This window comes from Xiphias gladius, chromosome 6, assembly GCF_016859285.1.
Source record: "Xiphias gladius isolate SHS-SW01 ecotype Sanya breed wild chromosome 6, ASM1685928v1, whole genome shotgun sequence".
In the NCBI taxonomy this organism is placed as follows: Eukaryota; Metazoa; Chordata; class Actinopteri; order Istiophoriformes; family Xiphiidae; genus Xiphias; species Xiphias gladius.
In genome coordinates, this window is record NC_053405.1 from 19,012,036 (window position 1) to 19,029,826 (window position 17,791).

A 17,791-nucleotide genomic window follows, 5' to 3' on the forward strand; every position below is an offset into this window, starting at 1 on the left:
CGTCAAAACAGCGAACTGAGAGCACCGGTAGGCAGACCTTAAGGCGGATGGCGCGCTCTCATTGGCTGTCGGGAGCATCAGTCAGGCCTGGACCCACCTCTTCCCCCCCGGACCAGGCTCGGTTGAGTCGTCGGGTTGAGTAGGAGTGCGGTTGGAGTGCGAGAGGGTCGCGGCCGCGATGATCTGACAGATGAAATAGCGAAAAAAGACAGAGAAGGCGGGCGTCCTCCCACACAAAACAATGTTCCCCAAAGGCAAAGGCACCCCGGTGCCGTCGGACGGCCAAGCACGAGAAAAGTAAGCTCAGAAACGTTTATTATTGTGTATTTTTGGCCTCGTAAGTTGTTCCCTCTTGCTCTCTGTTGTTCGCTGGACAGGCTAGCAAGAGGCGATTTCCTCCTGCCGAGACTGGAATTGAATGAACCGCCTTGTCTGCTCGCCATTCCTGCTCTGAGCCGTGTTTCTGCTGCCTTTGGCTCACTGCTGTCTCTTTACACGTCCCCGAGCGATTTCGAGTGCAGTTTGGTTGTGTATTACCCGGCGGTTGTCTCGTATTTTTGCGGTTATCCAGTCGAGAGCACGGAGAGGAGAAAACAATAACATCGCCTGGCTACACAGTACATTGTTTTCTCTGTTGCGCGCTCTGGATAGGCTCCGTTTTTATTTCCCTCAGCCCCATCAGTGCCACCGGGATACTGTACCTAGCTAATACACAGCAAGCTGGTGCTGAGTTTTTATGTTTCACGTCACGACGTTGAATTACACTGCCGCTTTACTACTTTCTTTTATCATTCTTGTTGTTGTGTATCTTTAACAGGCTTGGCTTGGTTGCACAGTCCCCATTTAATTTTTTGGCATAGGCTATTTGGCAGCCATTGTTCAGAGGGCCTGTGCCGACTCTAGTCACTCAGTGTGCCCGTAGAAGAAGATTTAGCCTGATGTTTATTGTTTTATACTGTTTATACGTTTTTTTTTTTTTTTAATTAAACCTAAAATCTTTTTTTTTCCCCCACAGGTTGGCTTTATACGTCTATGAGTATTTGTTACACATAGGAGCACAGAAGTCTGCACAGACCTTTTTATCAGAGGTATGTGGGATTTTGGTCAAAAGTTCAACCATTTTATAATGTCCTCTTTATATTTAAACTCTTAAATTTTATGCAGTTGCTCCTTTACAACATTATTAAAATGTATTTAATTGACTCACATGGATAATTATGGTAATCCCCCTTCTCTAGATTCGATGGGAGAAAAACATAACACTTGGAGAACCCCCTGGATTCCTACATTCCTGGTGGTGGTAAGTGATCATGTTCTCGTCTCCCTGTAAACATATCCAGGGGTTGTTTATGTGGTTTTATTTGCTTCATGACCTGTCTTGTCCACAGTGTATTCTGGGACTTGTATTGTGCTGCACCAGAGAGGAGAGAGACATGTGACCACTCCAGCGAAGCAAAAGCGTTCCATGATTACGTGAGTAGTGCTTACATAGGAACTGTTGCGCATATTGCTCTGCCTCCTGCTGAAGAAGACGACAACTTTGCTATCAAGGCTAAGAAGTGGTGTAAATAACGCGCCTCCAGATCAGGTTGTGCAATGAGTCAGAATTTTTTTGTTAGTGCTATCAGGGCAAACTGCTCATAATCTCCGGCTGTCAACACTCAGGACCTTACAACATCTCCCACATTCCCAATCAAGAGTAATACAGCTGCCTCACTTCAGGTTATTGTGATTCCCTTTTAGCTTGAGGTATTATCATGACTCACCCAAAAACTATGTCTGTCTGATTTCCTCTTTGTATATGCATTCTTTACTATGTTTTGCATATTGTTTTAGAGATGTAGGATTTTTGCTATTTCCCACTGCACCCTTGTAGCTGTATTTAACTACCTAATGCAATTTTCAGACAGTTTTTTTTTTTTTTTTTTTTCTCCCCCTCCTTCTCCTGAATTTACAATCGGTTATTTTGCCCTGTTGGAGGGTCGAATGATGCACCCAACAATGAGCTTTATAGGCTTCTGGGAAAATGATGCTGATGTCAGCATGTCCTGAGTCAGACCAGTCAAGTGCTTTCCTCCTTATCCACGCCACGCTCAAGCACCATGCCTCAGTCGTGAGGACGAAAATTAACCTGCTGTGTCTTCTGCACAACTTCCGAGACTTTATATACACAGCTTGATTTTTGTCAGAGACCCCCAGCTGCCGTAATGTGTGACAGCTCAAGTGTATGTTGAAACATATAATCAGCAGTGACACAAAACCTAATGGATTTTAAAGTGAATTAATGTGATGTCGTTCGGATAAGTGCATCATTCTGTAGTGCATTGCTCCTCTTATGATAGTACTTCCATATGTGCAAGTTATGGGTGTTCTTAATAATTATGCCATTATGATAATAGTGGTGTTTTCATGTACTGCATTGTTTCTCGATTTGAGTCAGAATTCAAAAACAACAACAAAATGAGCCTCATGATGATCAGAGAAAGTGCGAACTGCTTGTCAGTGGCTTCTGCTGTTCCTATCATTGTGTTTCTATGGCCATATCTGAAAAAATTAGACAAGAATCGTGTAGCTGATGTGAATAAAACAAAAATGCTATCCGCGGTTTGCTGCATCAGCACATGTATCAGGCAGGAAGGGGTTAAAATGGAGATGTTGGTCCTGCTCTTGGCAGATAGGGTTGTCAGGGTAACAGGCCTCCTGATCTGGCAGGTGACCTGGGAGCCAGGAGAGAGGCTACAGCGTGGCTCTGCCCTTTCAATAACCACATTCCTTATTCTAACTCGAACAGACAAAGGAGGAGTATATTTTGTATGAAATTCACCTAGCCTGCTTCATGGTAATTGATTGCAATATCTGTTGATTTTTTTTATTTTTTTTTTATTTTTTTAAATTGCTTTTGTAAGATTTGTAATATGCATTGTATGATTTTAGCGTTAACTATAGAACCCAAGAAAGTAAGATTTAGATTTGACAGATTTAAGAATTCTGCATCTGTGTTGGAAAAATCATGGTTCCAGATTTTAATTTAAGATTATTGTATTGTTATAAATTTCTTATGTTTTAAGCAAAGGTGTAAGAATGACTGAAAATCACTTTGCAATTGTCCTTGTATTAAAATGAGGAAACATCCTCTCATCAGCTTTGAAAGAATAAATAACACAAAATGAGCTGTTACGTTGCAGCCCATGGATTGACAGAGACCATTTTCATAACATGGAAAACATTAAGCAAATGAGGAAACATTGAAACGTCAGTCTGGGCAGTGTGCTGCTGTGGTGTGGAGCTTTGTGAGTTTCTGTGCGGTTGGCTCTCCCCGACATCTTGTGGTTGCCCTTCATTCTGATGTTGGTTCTTTTTGTGTTCATTTGTGAATGTTGGGGGGTCAGGGATGTGTGTGTGTGTGTGTGTGTGTATACTTGTGTGTGTGTGTGTGTATGTGTGTGTGTGTGTGTGTGGACAGTACTAGTTCATAGAACCTAGCCTTTGTCTAGGTGTGGGGGAGGTGAGTGCTGCTCTGTTAGCCGGCAGGGCTCGTAAAGCCCAAGCGTATTCATGCTGGGCCTGATGAACGCTCCCCAAGGGGCCTCCGTCGCCATGGCGTCAGCGGCTGATTGATGGCTGTCATGGAGCTGAGGTGTGGATTGGAAAAAGGAAAGGGGAGTGGCATTGTGGCATATGCCCAGCATACACCACCGTGGAGGAGCTGAGGGAATAAAAAGAGGAGGGGGTTGGGGAGGAACAGAGCAGAGTGATGAGAAGTGGAAGGGACCTGCTAGAAGTAACTAGAGAGGGGGAGAGCGCGAGCATCCAGTCAGGATCCAGAGAGGGTTTTATGATGTTGATTGATGGTTAAACATTTACAAGCTAAACATAGGGACTGGTTTCGTTTGAGCGTTGGCTCCAGTGGAAGAATTGAAACTGTTAAGAGCAGGCAAGGTCAGGAGCTGGCAGTTGGGTGGTCTATGCTGCAGCCCAACCCCCTTCATCATTTCTCCTTCATCTCCTTTTAAATCTTTGTCTGTTTGTGACTCTCTCTGTGTCTACCCTTGCTTTTTCAAAGTTACCTCAGTCAACCTCTTGGTCATCCTCATCCCCCGCCCCCTGTCTGTTCCCCTCTCCCCCTCTCTCTTTGTTTTTATAAAGGCAGCACAAGCACATCCGCCACCACTCTGGCCTTTTCTAACCTCCTCCAGTGATTCAGGGGTTTCTGGAAAATTTGTTTGGTTGGAGTTGCTTGTACACATTTACATGCTGAATCATTATGGTCTGGGGTGGGGTGGGGGGGGGGGGTCTCTTAAAGGGGGTCCCCTGGGAAGTTGTAAGGAAGGCCCTGGATAGGAGCCTCATAGCCTGAAGCACGGCTGAGACATCTGTCCCTTTCCTGTACCAGAGAGTCTGTGGAGAGACGTGGCTCGTTAAGACCAAAAGCAGCATCAGGCTGTTTCGTACAGTCCAGTGAGCACAGCTGTGGGCTTTAGGGGGACATGATAAAAATCTAACATAACATGCCTGGGAACCCACCATGCACGTTGCTTCTGAGTCTAGCAAAATGTTTCAGACTTCTCCAGAGTTACGTAGATTGTTGACATTGTCTTATGACTTTGTGTTCAGTAACTTGAATACAACTTTGTTTTACTTAATTATTTTTCATTTCAGGCCTCATTCCAGGAATTGGCTACTTGGGTTGAGGAATAAAAGGGACTGCAGTTGCTGTTTCACTATGAAAGGGGCCAGACAGTGTGACTGTATGAGCATATACCACACAACTAAGAAACTAGCCATAAACTGTAGATCTTTATCTCCAGTAAGAGTATAACAAACACATCTGCTTACAATTACTGTACACCAGAAAAGTCGTCTTAAGGTTAAGATACACCTCTCTTTACAAAACCCAAAGTTGGAGAATAAAATCTTGTGGAAAAACTGGGTCAAATTTAAATACCAGGGGGAGTGGCAATTTAAATACCATTCAAATCTGATCAGAATGAGGGTGAGTATCATTATAGATGAGCTTTTATTGAAACATTTATTCAGGTTAACAACACAACCTATATTTGTCACTTGAGACTTGCATGTATTTAAGACGTTTATCATGTTTTCAAAACAAATTGACCAGTTTGAATCGATAACCAGCCTAACTGTTTCCATAAAATATTACATATATAAGTGAAGCCTGGGACACAGCTGTACAGTCTCTGTACATTTGACACAAGTGTTTTTGTGGTTAACACGGAGCTCAATTATAGGAAGATTGTAATTGCATCATCTACTGATAGCACATTGTAAGGACAAAAAAGAACTGTACTTCAACATTGTAAATCGTTGACATTGTAACCTTAGTAAAAATTTAAGTAAGTAGGTATGCCAGGCAAATTTACTTTTGATTTAGGACCAAAAAAAAACAAAACCTGCATGTGCTACCATTTATTTATTTTTTTTAAATAAAAATGTCAGCTTCTAAAAATGCACAGTACAAGGTTGAATGTTGTCTATGACACTTTCAGCTATCATTTGATAACCTTTTAAAAAAATATGAGAACACAGCATATAATTAATAATTAAACCTGGTTGCTTTTCACACGTGGCCTCGTTAGAGGCCTTTATGCTGTTTTGAAGCTGGAAAATTAGGCCTTAGCCATTATTTGAGCTTTTCGGACATATAAATGTTAGATTTAAATTCATTCTCTGCTTCATTAAAAGAAATAAGATCACCTAGAGGTTTTCATTCCAAGGAAGCTGCAGAGTACTAGTTAACTTAAATTTTAAAAAGAGGTCAGAACTATGAATATATAACCCCTTTACCATATAATGCAAACGGTGCAAGTCACTCAAGAAATTTTTTTCCCATGGTGGAAGTATTATGGTTTGTTCAGTAGGGTGCAAAGCGAAAAGTCGACTGTACATGATGCTGACTTCACTGAGACCATGAGGTCTGGTGTCTCAAGCTCTAAGGAAGCTAGATAGTAATAGGGTATAGGGAACTGATCACAATACTTACATCTAAATATGCTTATCCAAAACCTGCTCCTCTTGTAACTTTTACTGGCTCCCTAGCTTACGGTGTTGATTCCTGACATAAAAGACAAAATGTTAGCAAAATAGTAGTGATAACAACAAGCCAATGGATCTCATTAGTATCCTTCTAATGTGCAGGTTACAATTGGTTATCTTCACATATGAACCTAAGTTTCACTTTAAAGCATACACGCATGTCACAGCAACAGTATGTCCACCACTGCTGTTTAAAGAAATCATTTCCAGTTACTGTTGTCACAATCCCACTGTGTTTAAGTGCTGCTAAGATGGTTTTCTGGCAATTGATCAAATCGATAATGATAAAAGGTTTTTTATTTAAAAAAAAAAAAAGTTACAAAAACTCTAAATAACTCTAAATATTTACCAAGAATCCTTGTGTGTTTGTATACCCCTCAGGCCATGCAGGAATGATGGAGTAATAGCTGGAATCATACGTCAAAGTCAGTACTTGTTTAAAGCAGGGTTGGTTCTTAACTTCACCCTTGTTTAACTCTTGTATGGATGACTTGTCTGGTCAGTTTAATTCTTGCAAAACTGTTTCCATTTTATGTATGCAGATGATTTGGCCATATTTTCTCCATGCAGTGCTGGTTTTCAATTGATGTTTATTATACACTCTCAATGCGGTGCTGGTTTTGACATCGGATTAAATGCCAAAGAGATATTTAGTGATACTGTGATGTAAAGAGGGTAGAAAATTCATATTTTCAGATACTCCTGAATTATGAGTAAGAGTAAGAGATAAAGTAAAATACAGTGCTCATAAAAATTAAAGGAACACTTTTTAAACAGAGCATGAAGTCAATTAAACTTCTGGGATATTGATCTGGTCAGTTAAGTAGCAGAGGAGGTTGTTAATCAGTTTCAGCTGCTTTGGTGTTAATGGAATTAACAACAGGTGCACTAGAGGGGCAACAATGAGACGACTCCCAAAACAGGAATGGTTTTCCAGGTGGAGACCACTGACATATTTTCCCTCCTCATCCTTTCTGACTGTTTTTCACTAGTTTTGCATTTGGCTAGGGTCAGTGTCACTACTGGTAGCATGAGGCGATACCTGGACCCTACAGAGGTTGCACAGGCAGTGCAACTCCTCCAGGATGGCACATCAATACGTGACATTGCCAGAAGGTTTGCTGTGTCTCCCAGCACAGTCTCAAGAGCATGGAGGAGATTCCATGAGACAGGCAGTTACTCTAGGACAGCTGGACAGGGCCATAGAAGGTCCTTAGCCCATCAGCAGGACCGGTATCTGCTCCTTTGTGCAAGAAGGAACCGGAAGAGCACTGCCACAGCCCTGCAAAATGAAATCCAGCAGGCCACTGGTGTGAATGTCACTGACCAAACAATCAGAAACAGACTTCATGAGGGTGGCCTGAGGGCCTGACGTCCTCTAGTGGGCCCTGTGCTTAATGCCCAGCACCATGGAGCTCGATTGGCATATGCCATAGAACACCAGAATTGGCACTCGCCACTGGTGACCTGTGCTATTCACAGAGGAGAGCATGTTCACCCTGAGCAAATGTGACAGATGTGCAAGGGTCTGGATAAGCCGTTGAGAACGTTATGCTGCCTGTAACATCGTTCAACATGATCGGTTTGATGGTGGGTCAGTAATGGTCTGGGGAGGCATATCCATGGAGGGACGCACAGACCTCTACAGGCTAGACAACGGCACCCTTACTGCCATTAGGTATTGGGATGAAATCGTTGGACCCATTGTCAGACCCTACGCTGGTGCAGTGGGTCCTGGAATCCTCCTGGTGCACGACAATGCCCGGCCTCATGTGGCAAGAGTATGCAGGCAGGTCCTGGAGGATGAAGGAATTGATACCATTGACTGGCTCCCACGCTCGCCCGACCTAAATCCAATAGAACACCTCCGGGACATTATGTTTCGGTCCATCCGACGCCGCCAGGTTGTACCTCAGACTGTCCAGGAGCTCAGTGATGCCCTGGTCCAGATCTGGGAGGAGATACCCCAGGACATCATCCGTCATCTCATTAGGAGAATGCCCCGATGTTGTCAGGCATGCATACAAGCACGTGGGGGCAATACACAGTACTCAGTACCAATTTTAGTTGCTGCAATGGAATTTCAGCAAAATGGACTAGCCTGCCGCATCATTTTTTCACTTTGATTTTCCGGGTGTCTTTGAATTCAGCCCCCTGTAGGTTGATAATTTTCATTTCCACCAAACGATTTGGCGTCCTTTCATTTGTAACACATTACCCATTCCATAGCAGTACAGATATCCAGCATGGATATCTGTATTGCACTGCGTGCCCCTACGAAAAGCTCACCTGCTTCGTAGCTTTTGTAGGAGTCAGCAGCATTTAGAGACTTACTGTGGCTTACAGTGGTGCCATGAGGATGTTACTGTGTGTTCCAAGATTTTAGATCACTAGTCACATGATCTTTGACAGGAATGTTCCCACATGTCAGGCAGAGAAGAAGACCAATGCAATGAATTAATGTATGTGCAAACGAGAGAAGGCAGAGAACAGTTTAACCAATGCATCCGTAAATACTACTAAATACTTCAGATATGTGGTGCAACACTGGTGCAGGAGTCGATCTGCGCATTGTGAGAATGGGTTATGCTGATGGAGTTTAATTGGTACTTCTTGATTTAATTACTTTTTTTTTTTGGCCTTGAGAATTTCACACCTTCCTTCACCACCTCATCACAATGATGTAATTGTGAACCGCGCACACATGTGCACACTATATTTTTTTGTATATTTTTGATGCTACGTTGTAATGTGTGTCATGTATGTGTGTGACATGAAGTGACACTTTACTCAACAGCATAAATTAAAAAAAAAAAAAAAAAAAGCCTTCAATCAGGGCGTGTGAATTAACCAAAATAAAATTCTGGTGTTGAATGTGGACACTTGAGGTGACAAATTGAAATTAAAAAAGATGCAGAGGGGCAACTGTTATCAGTGAGTGCGCACTGTGTTTCTTGTGCTTTTGGTAAAAAGTATCAAAGCCAGGTCACTAAACACGTACATGTTGTGTGCACCCTGGTGGGATCACATTTTATGGTTTCTGTGTAAATTCTTTTAAGTAGGTGCTCAACAGGCTTTGAATTTGTGAGCCAGTGCAGGTCTAGTAGAATGTGTTCTGTGACATTTGCATCTTAAACGGTGACAATTAAGTTAACTTTGAATCTTAGTTGATATTCATTTACCAAAGAGATGCTTTTTAGGTCTGAGCTTCAGGTTGCGCTACTAATTCTGAGAGCAACAACTTATACTTGAATGGGCTGGGTAGTTGAGAGCAACTGGTCAAGATGTGTGAGGAAGTACATGGAGTGCAACTGGAGTCTGTAAAGCCACTGAGAACTCCACACATGTTCTTACACTTCTACAGCAGTAGTGGATTGTATAAGAAAAATCCCAAGATTTCTCTCTTTGGATCCACCTCCTGTACCTCCTTTCTTGTAAAGAAAGCAGATTTATACTCTCTGCGCCTCTGTGTCTGTCTGCGTCCCATTGGTGGTGGGGCCTAGTGAGACGTGAATTTTCCCTGTGGCCTCACTTCTCTCCCTGCTGAGGTATTTCTCAGTGGCCCTGCAGTGGTAGCCTGAGTAGATATAATTAGGGAAGGTGCAGTCAATACCAGGGAGTGTGTTGGCTATTGACCAGTGACGTCTGTAAAGCCGTGGGCCTCTGGACAGAGACAAGGAGTGTTTCTTTCTTTGTGTGTGTGTGTGTGTGTGTGTGTGTGTGTGTGTGTGTGTGTGTGTGTGTGTGTGTGTGTGTGTGCTGGTACATCTATCGTTGTAATCATTGCCTGTTTGCATACATCTACACTACAATGTGAGTGAGCTACGCATTAACAAATGGGGACTGAAGGAGCCTCTCGCCTTCTGTAGCCAGTCTCTACACACTAAACCCCACAGCTCTGAAGACATTAGCACATCTCAGATTGCTCCAGCTACAGGGAAGAAAAACTCAGACAATTAGGAGCGTGTGACCGAAGCAAATGGCACATTAGTGAATTAGGGCTGCGGTTTGAGCAGGAAATCGGCCCAGCGAGCCCCTGCTGTGCAGCAGCACTTTGGAGCCACTGACTCAGTGAATCCCACTGATCCTTATCTGACCCACTGGATCCTGAATCAGCAGGGCTCAGAAGCCTCACTTGGGATCCCATTAATACCCCTGTCATATAGGGGACCCACAAAGGATGTGGGTCTACTGAATGTGTGTTGGCACTTTCTGTTTCTTCCTCTTTTTTTTTCTGTCCAAAAGGTTATTAGATTCCTCACGTGTACTCCTCCTGTGGCCAGCTGTGCCAAGAATCTGGGACGAGAAGGGACAAAATAAATGTCTAACAGTGTTTCCTCTTCCTGTTTAAGTTTTTGTGTGTACCCAGATTGCCTTTTGAGTTGTAAAAAATATTACCAGTTAACTTGTATTTGACAGCACAGTGAGTGAGAGTTTGTAATGTGTCTGTAATGCTGTTCTTTCTGTTTTTCCACCTTAGAGTGCGGCAGCAGCCCCCAGTCCTGTGATGGGCGGGATGCCCCCTGCTGAGGGCATGCCAGGAGGACCCATGCCACCTGGCTTTTTCCAGGTCAGTCCATGTTAGGAATACTTTCCTACTTTCAATATTTTCACTTGACGAATCTCAACATCCTCAACAAGTGAACTAGTTATCAGAGTTGTCATAAATTAATTTCTTGTGGATAAACACATTAATTAATGGAATCATCATTTCCCTAGCTGCACTTCTGCAGGCTCCAACTTTGTAAAATGTCGTCAGGGTTTTGTATACAGTATATCCTGGAGCTGTGGGTGTCCACATTGGTGTCTGCACTGGTTTGTGTCTTTTTTTTTTTTTTTTTTTTTTTTTGGCTCCACTCCGCTCAGTGAACTTGTAGTCAACATCATAGACGGTCTGTCTGCCTGGGCCCCTCCAGTGCTGTAAACAGGCAGGCGTGGCCATTTTCACTAATGGAGAAATCGAAAGGTGCAGCACCTACTGTAAATCAATATCTCATGAGGATAAACTCTTGGCAGGCAACTGTGTGGAACTACCTCAAAGAGGTGACATAAAATGACAATGTTGCCCTGCCTCCACTAGACCAAACTAATTTGCTTATTATGAACTAGAAGCCACAAAGCTGTGACTCATTATGTGATCATGTTAATATCAGGAAAGACATTTTGACAATGATAAATGAACACGCACACACTCATACTTTCTATACCAGAATCCAGGGGGAGGCTCAATTAGACCCCTCACTCTCCGTCAGATCAGCAACATTAGCGACACAGTGCTAGTGTTGTTATGAAGCTAATTGCATAGAGCTTAATTGATGCTGTTAATTCATGGAAATTAGCCCTGATAACATGCTGCATGCAGCAGGCTTCTTAATGTCTTGACTGACAGGCAAAAGAGCACACATCCCCTCCATCTCTCTGTCTCTTTTCTATCATTCAAGGCTAATTCATTTGCTTGCTCTTTTCTGCTCTCTCTCTCTCTCTGTCTCTCTCTCCCCTTTTACTGAGTTTGGTACATGAAAATGAGCATCCCATTTTTGTACATTTTTACATTTTTTGCAGCACACTTTGGTTCTTGCTCTCTGACTGTCCTCTGCCCTGCAGTAACACTGCTTCTCTCTCTGCCCCTCTTTTGTCACTTCTGTTTCTCGCTCCCTCTTTCTCTATTCGTCTCATCCTCCCCTCTCTCCCTCCTCTACCTTCCTTCTTCCTTGCCTCTTCATTTTGTGCAATGCCACAGGGTCCTCCTGGTCCCCAGGGCTCTCCTCACCCTCAGCCTCCTCCCCCTAACAGTATGATGGGACCTCACAGTCAGGTAATTCTCCCTCTCCCTCTTTCTCTCTCTTTTTCTCTGTTTTTGCTATCTGCAGTCATTTGGGAATGCTGGTTCTCCGTGCTGATGCTTCATGCTTTGGCATTCGTCTCAGCTTAATGCTTTATGCTGCTGTCAATATTCACACAAACATGCTATTGGGAAATTAGAATAGTACTACATTTAGGGAGATGTATGTCACTTCTCTACTTAAAGCTCATGGAACAATTATGTTTCTTTTGTAGTCCTTTATGTCGCCTCGCTTTGCTGGAGGCCCAAGAGGTCCCCCGATCAGGATGGCCAACCAGGTAGACCTCTCACACAAACACCCCCCATCGATTCAGAATAGATAGCAGGTATTTAAAACTTCATTTTCACTGGATCTTTTTGTTTTATGCTCATCAGCCACCAGGCGGAGGACCAGGTCCTCATCCCATGCTGCCTAATATGGACCCCACACGACCACAAGGTGTGGATCAGCGCTGTAGTCTCTTTAACTACACACTACATCTGCAGCAGAGAAATTATTTCCTGGCTTCTCTCTTCATATAAACTGCCTTTATCCCTCCAGGCCATCCTAACTTGGGGCCAATGCAGAGAATGAGCGGCCCTCGAGGCATGGGACCTATGGGGCCAGGTCCTCAGGTAGGCTAGTCCACTCACATAGAATATACTATATTACCACTGTGTTGAAGATCGACTAGTCATGGCCTTTACTTGATTAGTTCTGGTGATCAGAGGGTCTTATTTTTAAAAGGTTTTGGTAAGTTTTGTACCTACCAAGTCCAAAGAAAAACTATTTTGAAAATTATCTTAATGAGTGGTTTGCATGGAATTTTCCCTTTATGACTTTATACTGTGATTTTTTTTAAAGCCTTAAAATTGATTTTTTTTTTTTTTTTTTTTTTTTAAATATAAAATGACAGTTTTATAATACTTGGTTGTCTTCTCAGAACTTTGGTGGTGGGATGAGGCCTCCACACAACACCATGGGTCCTGGTATGCCAGGAGTGAACATGTGAGCCTTTGTTATTTGTAAACAAATAATCACAAGTATTTCAACCTAAATGCAATATCTTACTAAGGTTTATATTGGTCTTACCATCTAGGGGCCCAGGAACTGGTCGGCCATGGCCCAATCCCAACAATGCCAACTCTGTGAGTACTAATGCACACACACTAACACACACATACACCCAGAGAAATGGTGGTTCAGATTGCATCCAGATCTCCTCTCAGAGTGGCAGAGGTCTAATGTGTTCCAAGGTACTAGTCTGGGATGTAATTGTAGTATTATGTGTCACGGTTTCCACAGACGGTTGGACAGACAGCCATAATGGTGTTAGGATGATCAAATGATGAATGATGACATTTTGAGGTATAGAAAATGGTTTTCACTCCCATTTCTGGTCTGTAATGTTTGTGTTTTTGGTTTCAGATGCCTTACTCATCACCCTCCCCTGGTGCATACGGGGTGAGTACATATCCTGAGCTCTTAACACCTGCATACTACAGAAATTTTAGCATATGAAAATAAAAATTTAAATAGTTTTTATATGTACATTTGTAATACATATTTATTTTGTGACTGCTTCTCCAAAGGGGGCATCCGGAGGAGGAGGACCCCCAGGAACTCCCATCATGCCCAGCCCTGCAGGTTAGTGCTTCCCCGACTTAAGCTGTAAATCATTACCTTTTTTCATGCACTATCCAGTACCAATTATATGTATGATCGTGCCTTTTTTATTTTTTTTTCATTTTTTTCATTTTTTTTATTTTTTTTAAGACTCAAACAACTCTGGTGACAATTTGTACACCATGATCAACACTGGACCCGGCAACCGAAATAATGTAAGTCACTTTCGATTGTCTTCATTCTGCATTAACTGTGGACATCGTAATCACTGAGTTAAGTAGAAATACTACTAGTACAGTTAGCATAAATTTGAAGACAGAGCACTTCTTTAGAAAATTATTTTAGTTGTTTACTAGCAACCTAACTTAATATATCCCTTTTGCACCAAGCCTGCAACCCCATTTCAGTATTTTCCTGTATCAAGAAACCTGTGTTAACAACACAGCAAAAAATCAGGGTCAGGCCTGGGAATCTAATGAGGTCACTTAGTAATAAAGTGGTTGGCAGAGGACAACAATTAAGTGGCTGAGGCATACAGTGCATTGTGAGCTCCACTGGTTGTTAAGAAAAGCTTCTACCGTTAACCAAACACCTGACCTCTCCAGGTCAGTACTATCTCAATACACTCCTTTGTCTAATGACTGCATGCAGCTGGGGAGAAGTGAGGATTTCATTCTTTTGTTCTATACATCCATGTTGCTGGGCAAATTAATTTCATTCTTGTGGGCATTAAAATTATTTTGCTCTTAAATTTATGCGATCACGGAAAGGTGCAAATTTCTTCTATGGATTCTGGTGCCAGCCACCTGATAAAGATTGAAATTTAATTTAGCAATGTCCCATACAACAAAATTCCCTACATTATGATTTAGTCCTTTCTCACAGTTAGATATAGTGTATAACATCTAGTAACGTTAAGGCAGATCCACACCAAAACACCCACACACACACAAACACACATCAACCTGAGGCCCTGCATGCTGCTGCTGAGGGGAAAGACAGAAAACAGGGAATTTCATTTCCTTGTGCATAAGTAGAGCTGCATTGTATGAAAAACAATTTTACTCAACACCAGTATCCTTGCCTTCCTAAAACACACTTTCTCTTTTCCTGGGTTGCATTGTCCACCAAGAAATGTACAGAAGAGATTTTTCCAGAAACAAAACAAATGCACTTCTTGTACTGGTTCCGTATTGTCCATACTGTAGGCTACTGTGTCAGTCAGTCTCTTGGAGCTGAGATGATCAGACCCAGTTTGTTTTTTTGTTTTTTTAGTTGAAAGAAGGACATATTGTAAATTCACAACAGTGGAAATAGTTAAATGCATTACTGCATAGAAAGTGGGTTCCAGGATTCTTTTGGTCCCTCGATATTTAGGACCTTCCAGCTGCATGTGAACTGTGCTTTGGAGATGTGATGAGTGAGTTTCTTGTTTCTCCTCCAGTTCCCTATGGGCCCCGGCTCTGACGGACCCCTGGGAGCCATGGCTGGGATGGAACCACACCACATGAACGGGTCACTAGGTAACACCAGCCACTACGATACACTGACCAACACAACACAGAAATGTTGGGGTTGCATTCTCGTGCATTAAAAAAAGTATACTTTTGTCCAATATGTCACGTGGCACATTAGTAGAGGCCAACAGATTGTATTTCAGGCAGAGCCATTGTTTTAACAAAACTTTCTTATGGTCATGGAATGCAAACATTGTTTCTCAAATTGTTTCGTTCTTAGGCTCTGGTGATATGGATGGAATGAACAAGGTAAATATTGTAACCACGCAAAGAATCTTTGCATTTAAAGTTTAATCTTGAAAAAAGTTAAAGTTTTTACATTTACAAAAATGTAGTGCACTCTTTGGTTCCAGAATTCCCCAAACAATTTAAGTGGCATTAGCAATCCTCCTGGGACCCCAAGGGATGACGGGGAGCTGAGTGGAAACTTCCTCCACTCCTTTCAGAGCGAGAACGTAAGTCTCCCTTCTTGCCAGTTCCTCTCCTCAGCTAACATCACTGGACTGCTGGTGACTATAGTAGTACTTTGATGAAGCCAGAGGTAGAGCACTGTTGACCGCACAGTAAAGCCACAGTCACAGCGTATTAACATCACTGACAACTGTAGCATTGTGGAGAGAAAGCTGCGTGTTTGACCAAGGAGCACTTGGTAGGGAAAAGGTGTGTGTGGATGTGAGTTTTAATCCTCTCTTCTCTATTCCTTCATAGTACTCTCCAACCATGACGATGAGTGTGTGACCCCCCCCTCGACCCAATCCAAAATTATTTGCCATCATTCCAAGGATCTGAACTCACTATAGGACATGGCCAAACACATCAGCACCGAATCAGGGACAGGCGCCATTTTGGTTCCACACTAACGCCAGAATGCTGATCGGAAAAAATTCAAAATGGCTGGCGACTACTGCTCCTTGCTCAAAATGAAGGACAATTCCTCCATTTATCACAACCCCAAGTGTGACAAAACCAGCTACTGAAATGCATACATGACACGTTTTATGTTCTTTGCAGAGCCCCCTTATCCCCTCTTAGACCCCTCGACCCCCTCAGCCCCAGAGCGAAGAGAAAAAAAATGGTTGAAGTTTACCTCTTGTACTTTTTAATTATTGCTTTGTGGTGCAAGATGTGCAGGAAATGTCTCCGCTTTTGTCACTTAAAACACTGGAGAGTGTGCATATGCATTGTGTGCTTGGAAAGTCTTTGTCTTGTCATTTACTTATTGCCATGCATACTGTGTCACAAAAGTCTGTTGACATAGGACTCAGAATTTGCCTTTTACTCTGTGGCTCTTTCTAAATAATGTACTATTCTTCCCAATGCCCACTCTTCTATTTAAAGAGGTTTTTAAGGGGAAAAGATGTGAAAGAATACAGCTTTTATTGTGATGACCTTTCACGGTATGAAAGTGCTCAGATGGTTCTTACAATGTCAAATTGATCCGATTTGATCAATTTCAGTCTCTTATTGTTGACAGCAATGCCACTCTGCACTCTTTGCTGTTTCATTTTAACAGCCAGACTGCTGTTGCGTTCTGTCAAGGGAAACCAGACGTCGGCATTAGAAGTGAGTGCATGAATGCTGAGAATCTGTGTACAACATACTACCTAGTGCTGCTCTTCTCTATGTGGACACCTGCTTTAAGATGTGGTGTATATCTCTTCACCTGCCTGTGCTTAACGCTCTGTGCTCTTCATCGTCGTAGCCTTCTGTGTTACTTCCAGTTTGGTTGATTTTGATGAAATGGCTATGAATGAGCTGACCATTTTAGTCTCATACATATTGGTTGTTCATACTTCCCTCCTGGTATCATTGGTCGTCTCCTTGGCCCTGCCCCCCCCCTTGCTGACCCACACATTTTTTTATATTTTGATACAATCTTTGACTATGTGTATTGCCCCAGTTATTCAGTTAGTCAAAGCTTTCTAAACTGATTCTAGTAGGCATCATTATAAACTTAGCAGCAGTCTTGTAAATGTGATGAGAATTTTTTTCTTTTTTTTTTTTTCTGTGAACATTACGCATTATACACATCTGTCCTATGTTGCCTTTATTTGCTGATATTTTTTTATTTCAAATTGAGGAAAGATTGCTTGTTAATATAATTTTACAATAACTTATGTCACTGTGTGGGTTGTATTATTTTGACTGAATGTTGCTTCATACCACATTACATTTAAGAGTGACTGAGGTTTGTTATTGACGCTGTAGACAAGGCTAGTGTTAACCGAACAGTTAGTACAAAAAACAAACCATTCATTTGATGAATGAAACAATGCCACAGAGAATGTTGTTTTGTAATGTAAGAGACGAGGAGGGATCTGTCCTCAACATAGTTCATAGCAAATACTCAGCTGCACGCGGCCGGCAGTTAACATCGCATTCACGTCTCTCCTTTGGCTGTTACTGCTCCAACCACACACACCAGCCTGTAGGAGGCAGGAAGCACCGGCCTCCCCAGATCGCTTACATCTTCGCTCACTAATCCCTGTGGGGGAGCCAGGGTGTGCTGTAGTCCACAGCCGCCAGGCCAATAAAGAGGAAATCCTGGAGCATGAGGGAGTCTGTGGCAGAGGAAGCCTTCTGCTCAGCCTGCTGTGCCATGAGAAAGCATTAGGGACACGGTGGTTCCCAACCTGGAGGTTGGAAGCACTCCAGTGGGTCACTAGCTAAATCTGAAGGGTTGCAAATTGATTAATGCGATAGGAAAGGAGAAAAAACTAAGTTCTACTACACAAATGCTTTTCCTTTTTTGAGGCTCTTTTCCTAATCTTT

General features: G+C 42.5%; 1 protein-coding gene across 2 annotated transcripts; it reads left to right on the top strand.

Annotated features, from left to right (window-relative positions):
- Positions 1 to 81: 81 nt before the first annotated feature.
- ssbp3b (single stranded DNA binding protein 3b) lies at positions 82 to 17,136 on the top strand. 2 transcript variants are annotated; one of them, XM_040129120.1, is made up of 18 exons: positions 242 to 297; positions 1,016 to 1,088; positions 1,239 to 1,300; positions 1,389 to 1,473; positions 10,535 to 10,624; positions 11,795 to 11,869; positions 12,112 to 12,174; positions 12,272 to 12,335; positions 12,438 to 12,511; positions 12,820 to 12,884; positions 12,976 to 13,024; positions 13,305 to 13,340; positions 13,469 to 13,523; positions 13,653 to 13,717; positions 14,947 to 15,025; positions 15,240 to 15,268; positions 15,373 to 15,474; positions 15,728 to 17,136. In XM_040129120.1, exons 1-18 carry the CDS (start codon positions 242 to 244, stop codon positions 15,755 to 15,757), a joined length of 1,152 nt encoding a protein of 383 aa, XP_039985054.1. In that variant the 3' UTR covers positions 15,758 to 17,136. The 2 variants fall into 2 exon arrangements, with proteins under 2 accessions (XP_039985055.1, XP_039985054.1); XM_040129121.1 differs by lacking the exon at positions 11,795 to 11,869 and having other exon boundaries at positions 82 to 297; positions 15,728 to 15,757.
- Positions 17,137 to 17,791: the final 655 nt, after the last annotated feature.

What these genes read in the sequence shown, in the direction of transcription:
- ssbp3b (XM_040129120.1), top strand. Translation starts at nt 242, where the DNA reads ATGTTCCCCAAAGGCAAAGGCACCCCGGTGCCGTCGGACGGCCAAGCA. An exon ending in CTATGGGGCCAGGTCCTCAG is followed by an intron (nt 12,512 to 12,819) that starts GTAGGCTAGTCC and finishes TTGTCTTCTCAG; the next exon opens with AACTTTGGTGGTGGGATGAG. An exon ending in CCACATGAACGGGTCACTAG is followed by an intron (nt 15,026 to 15,239) that starts GTAACACCAGCC and finishes TTTCGTTCTTAG; the next exon opens with GCTCTGGTGATATGGATGGA.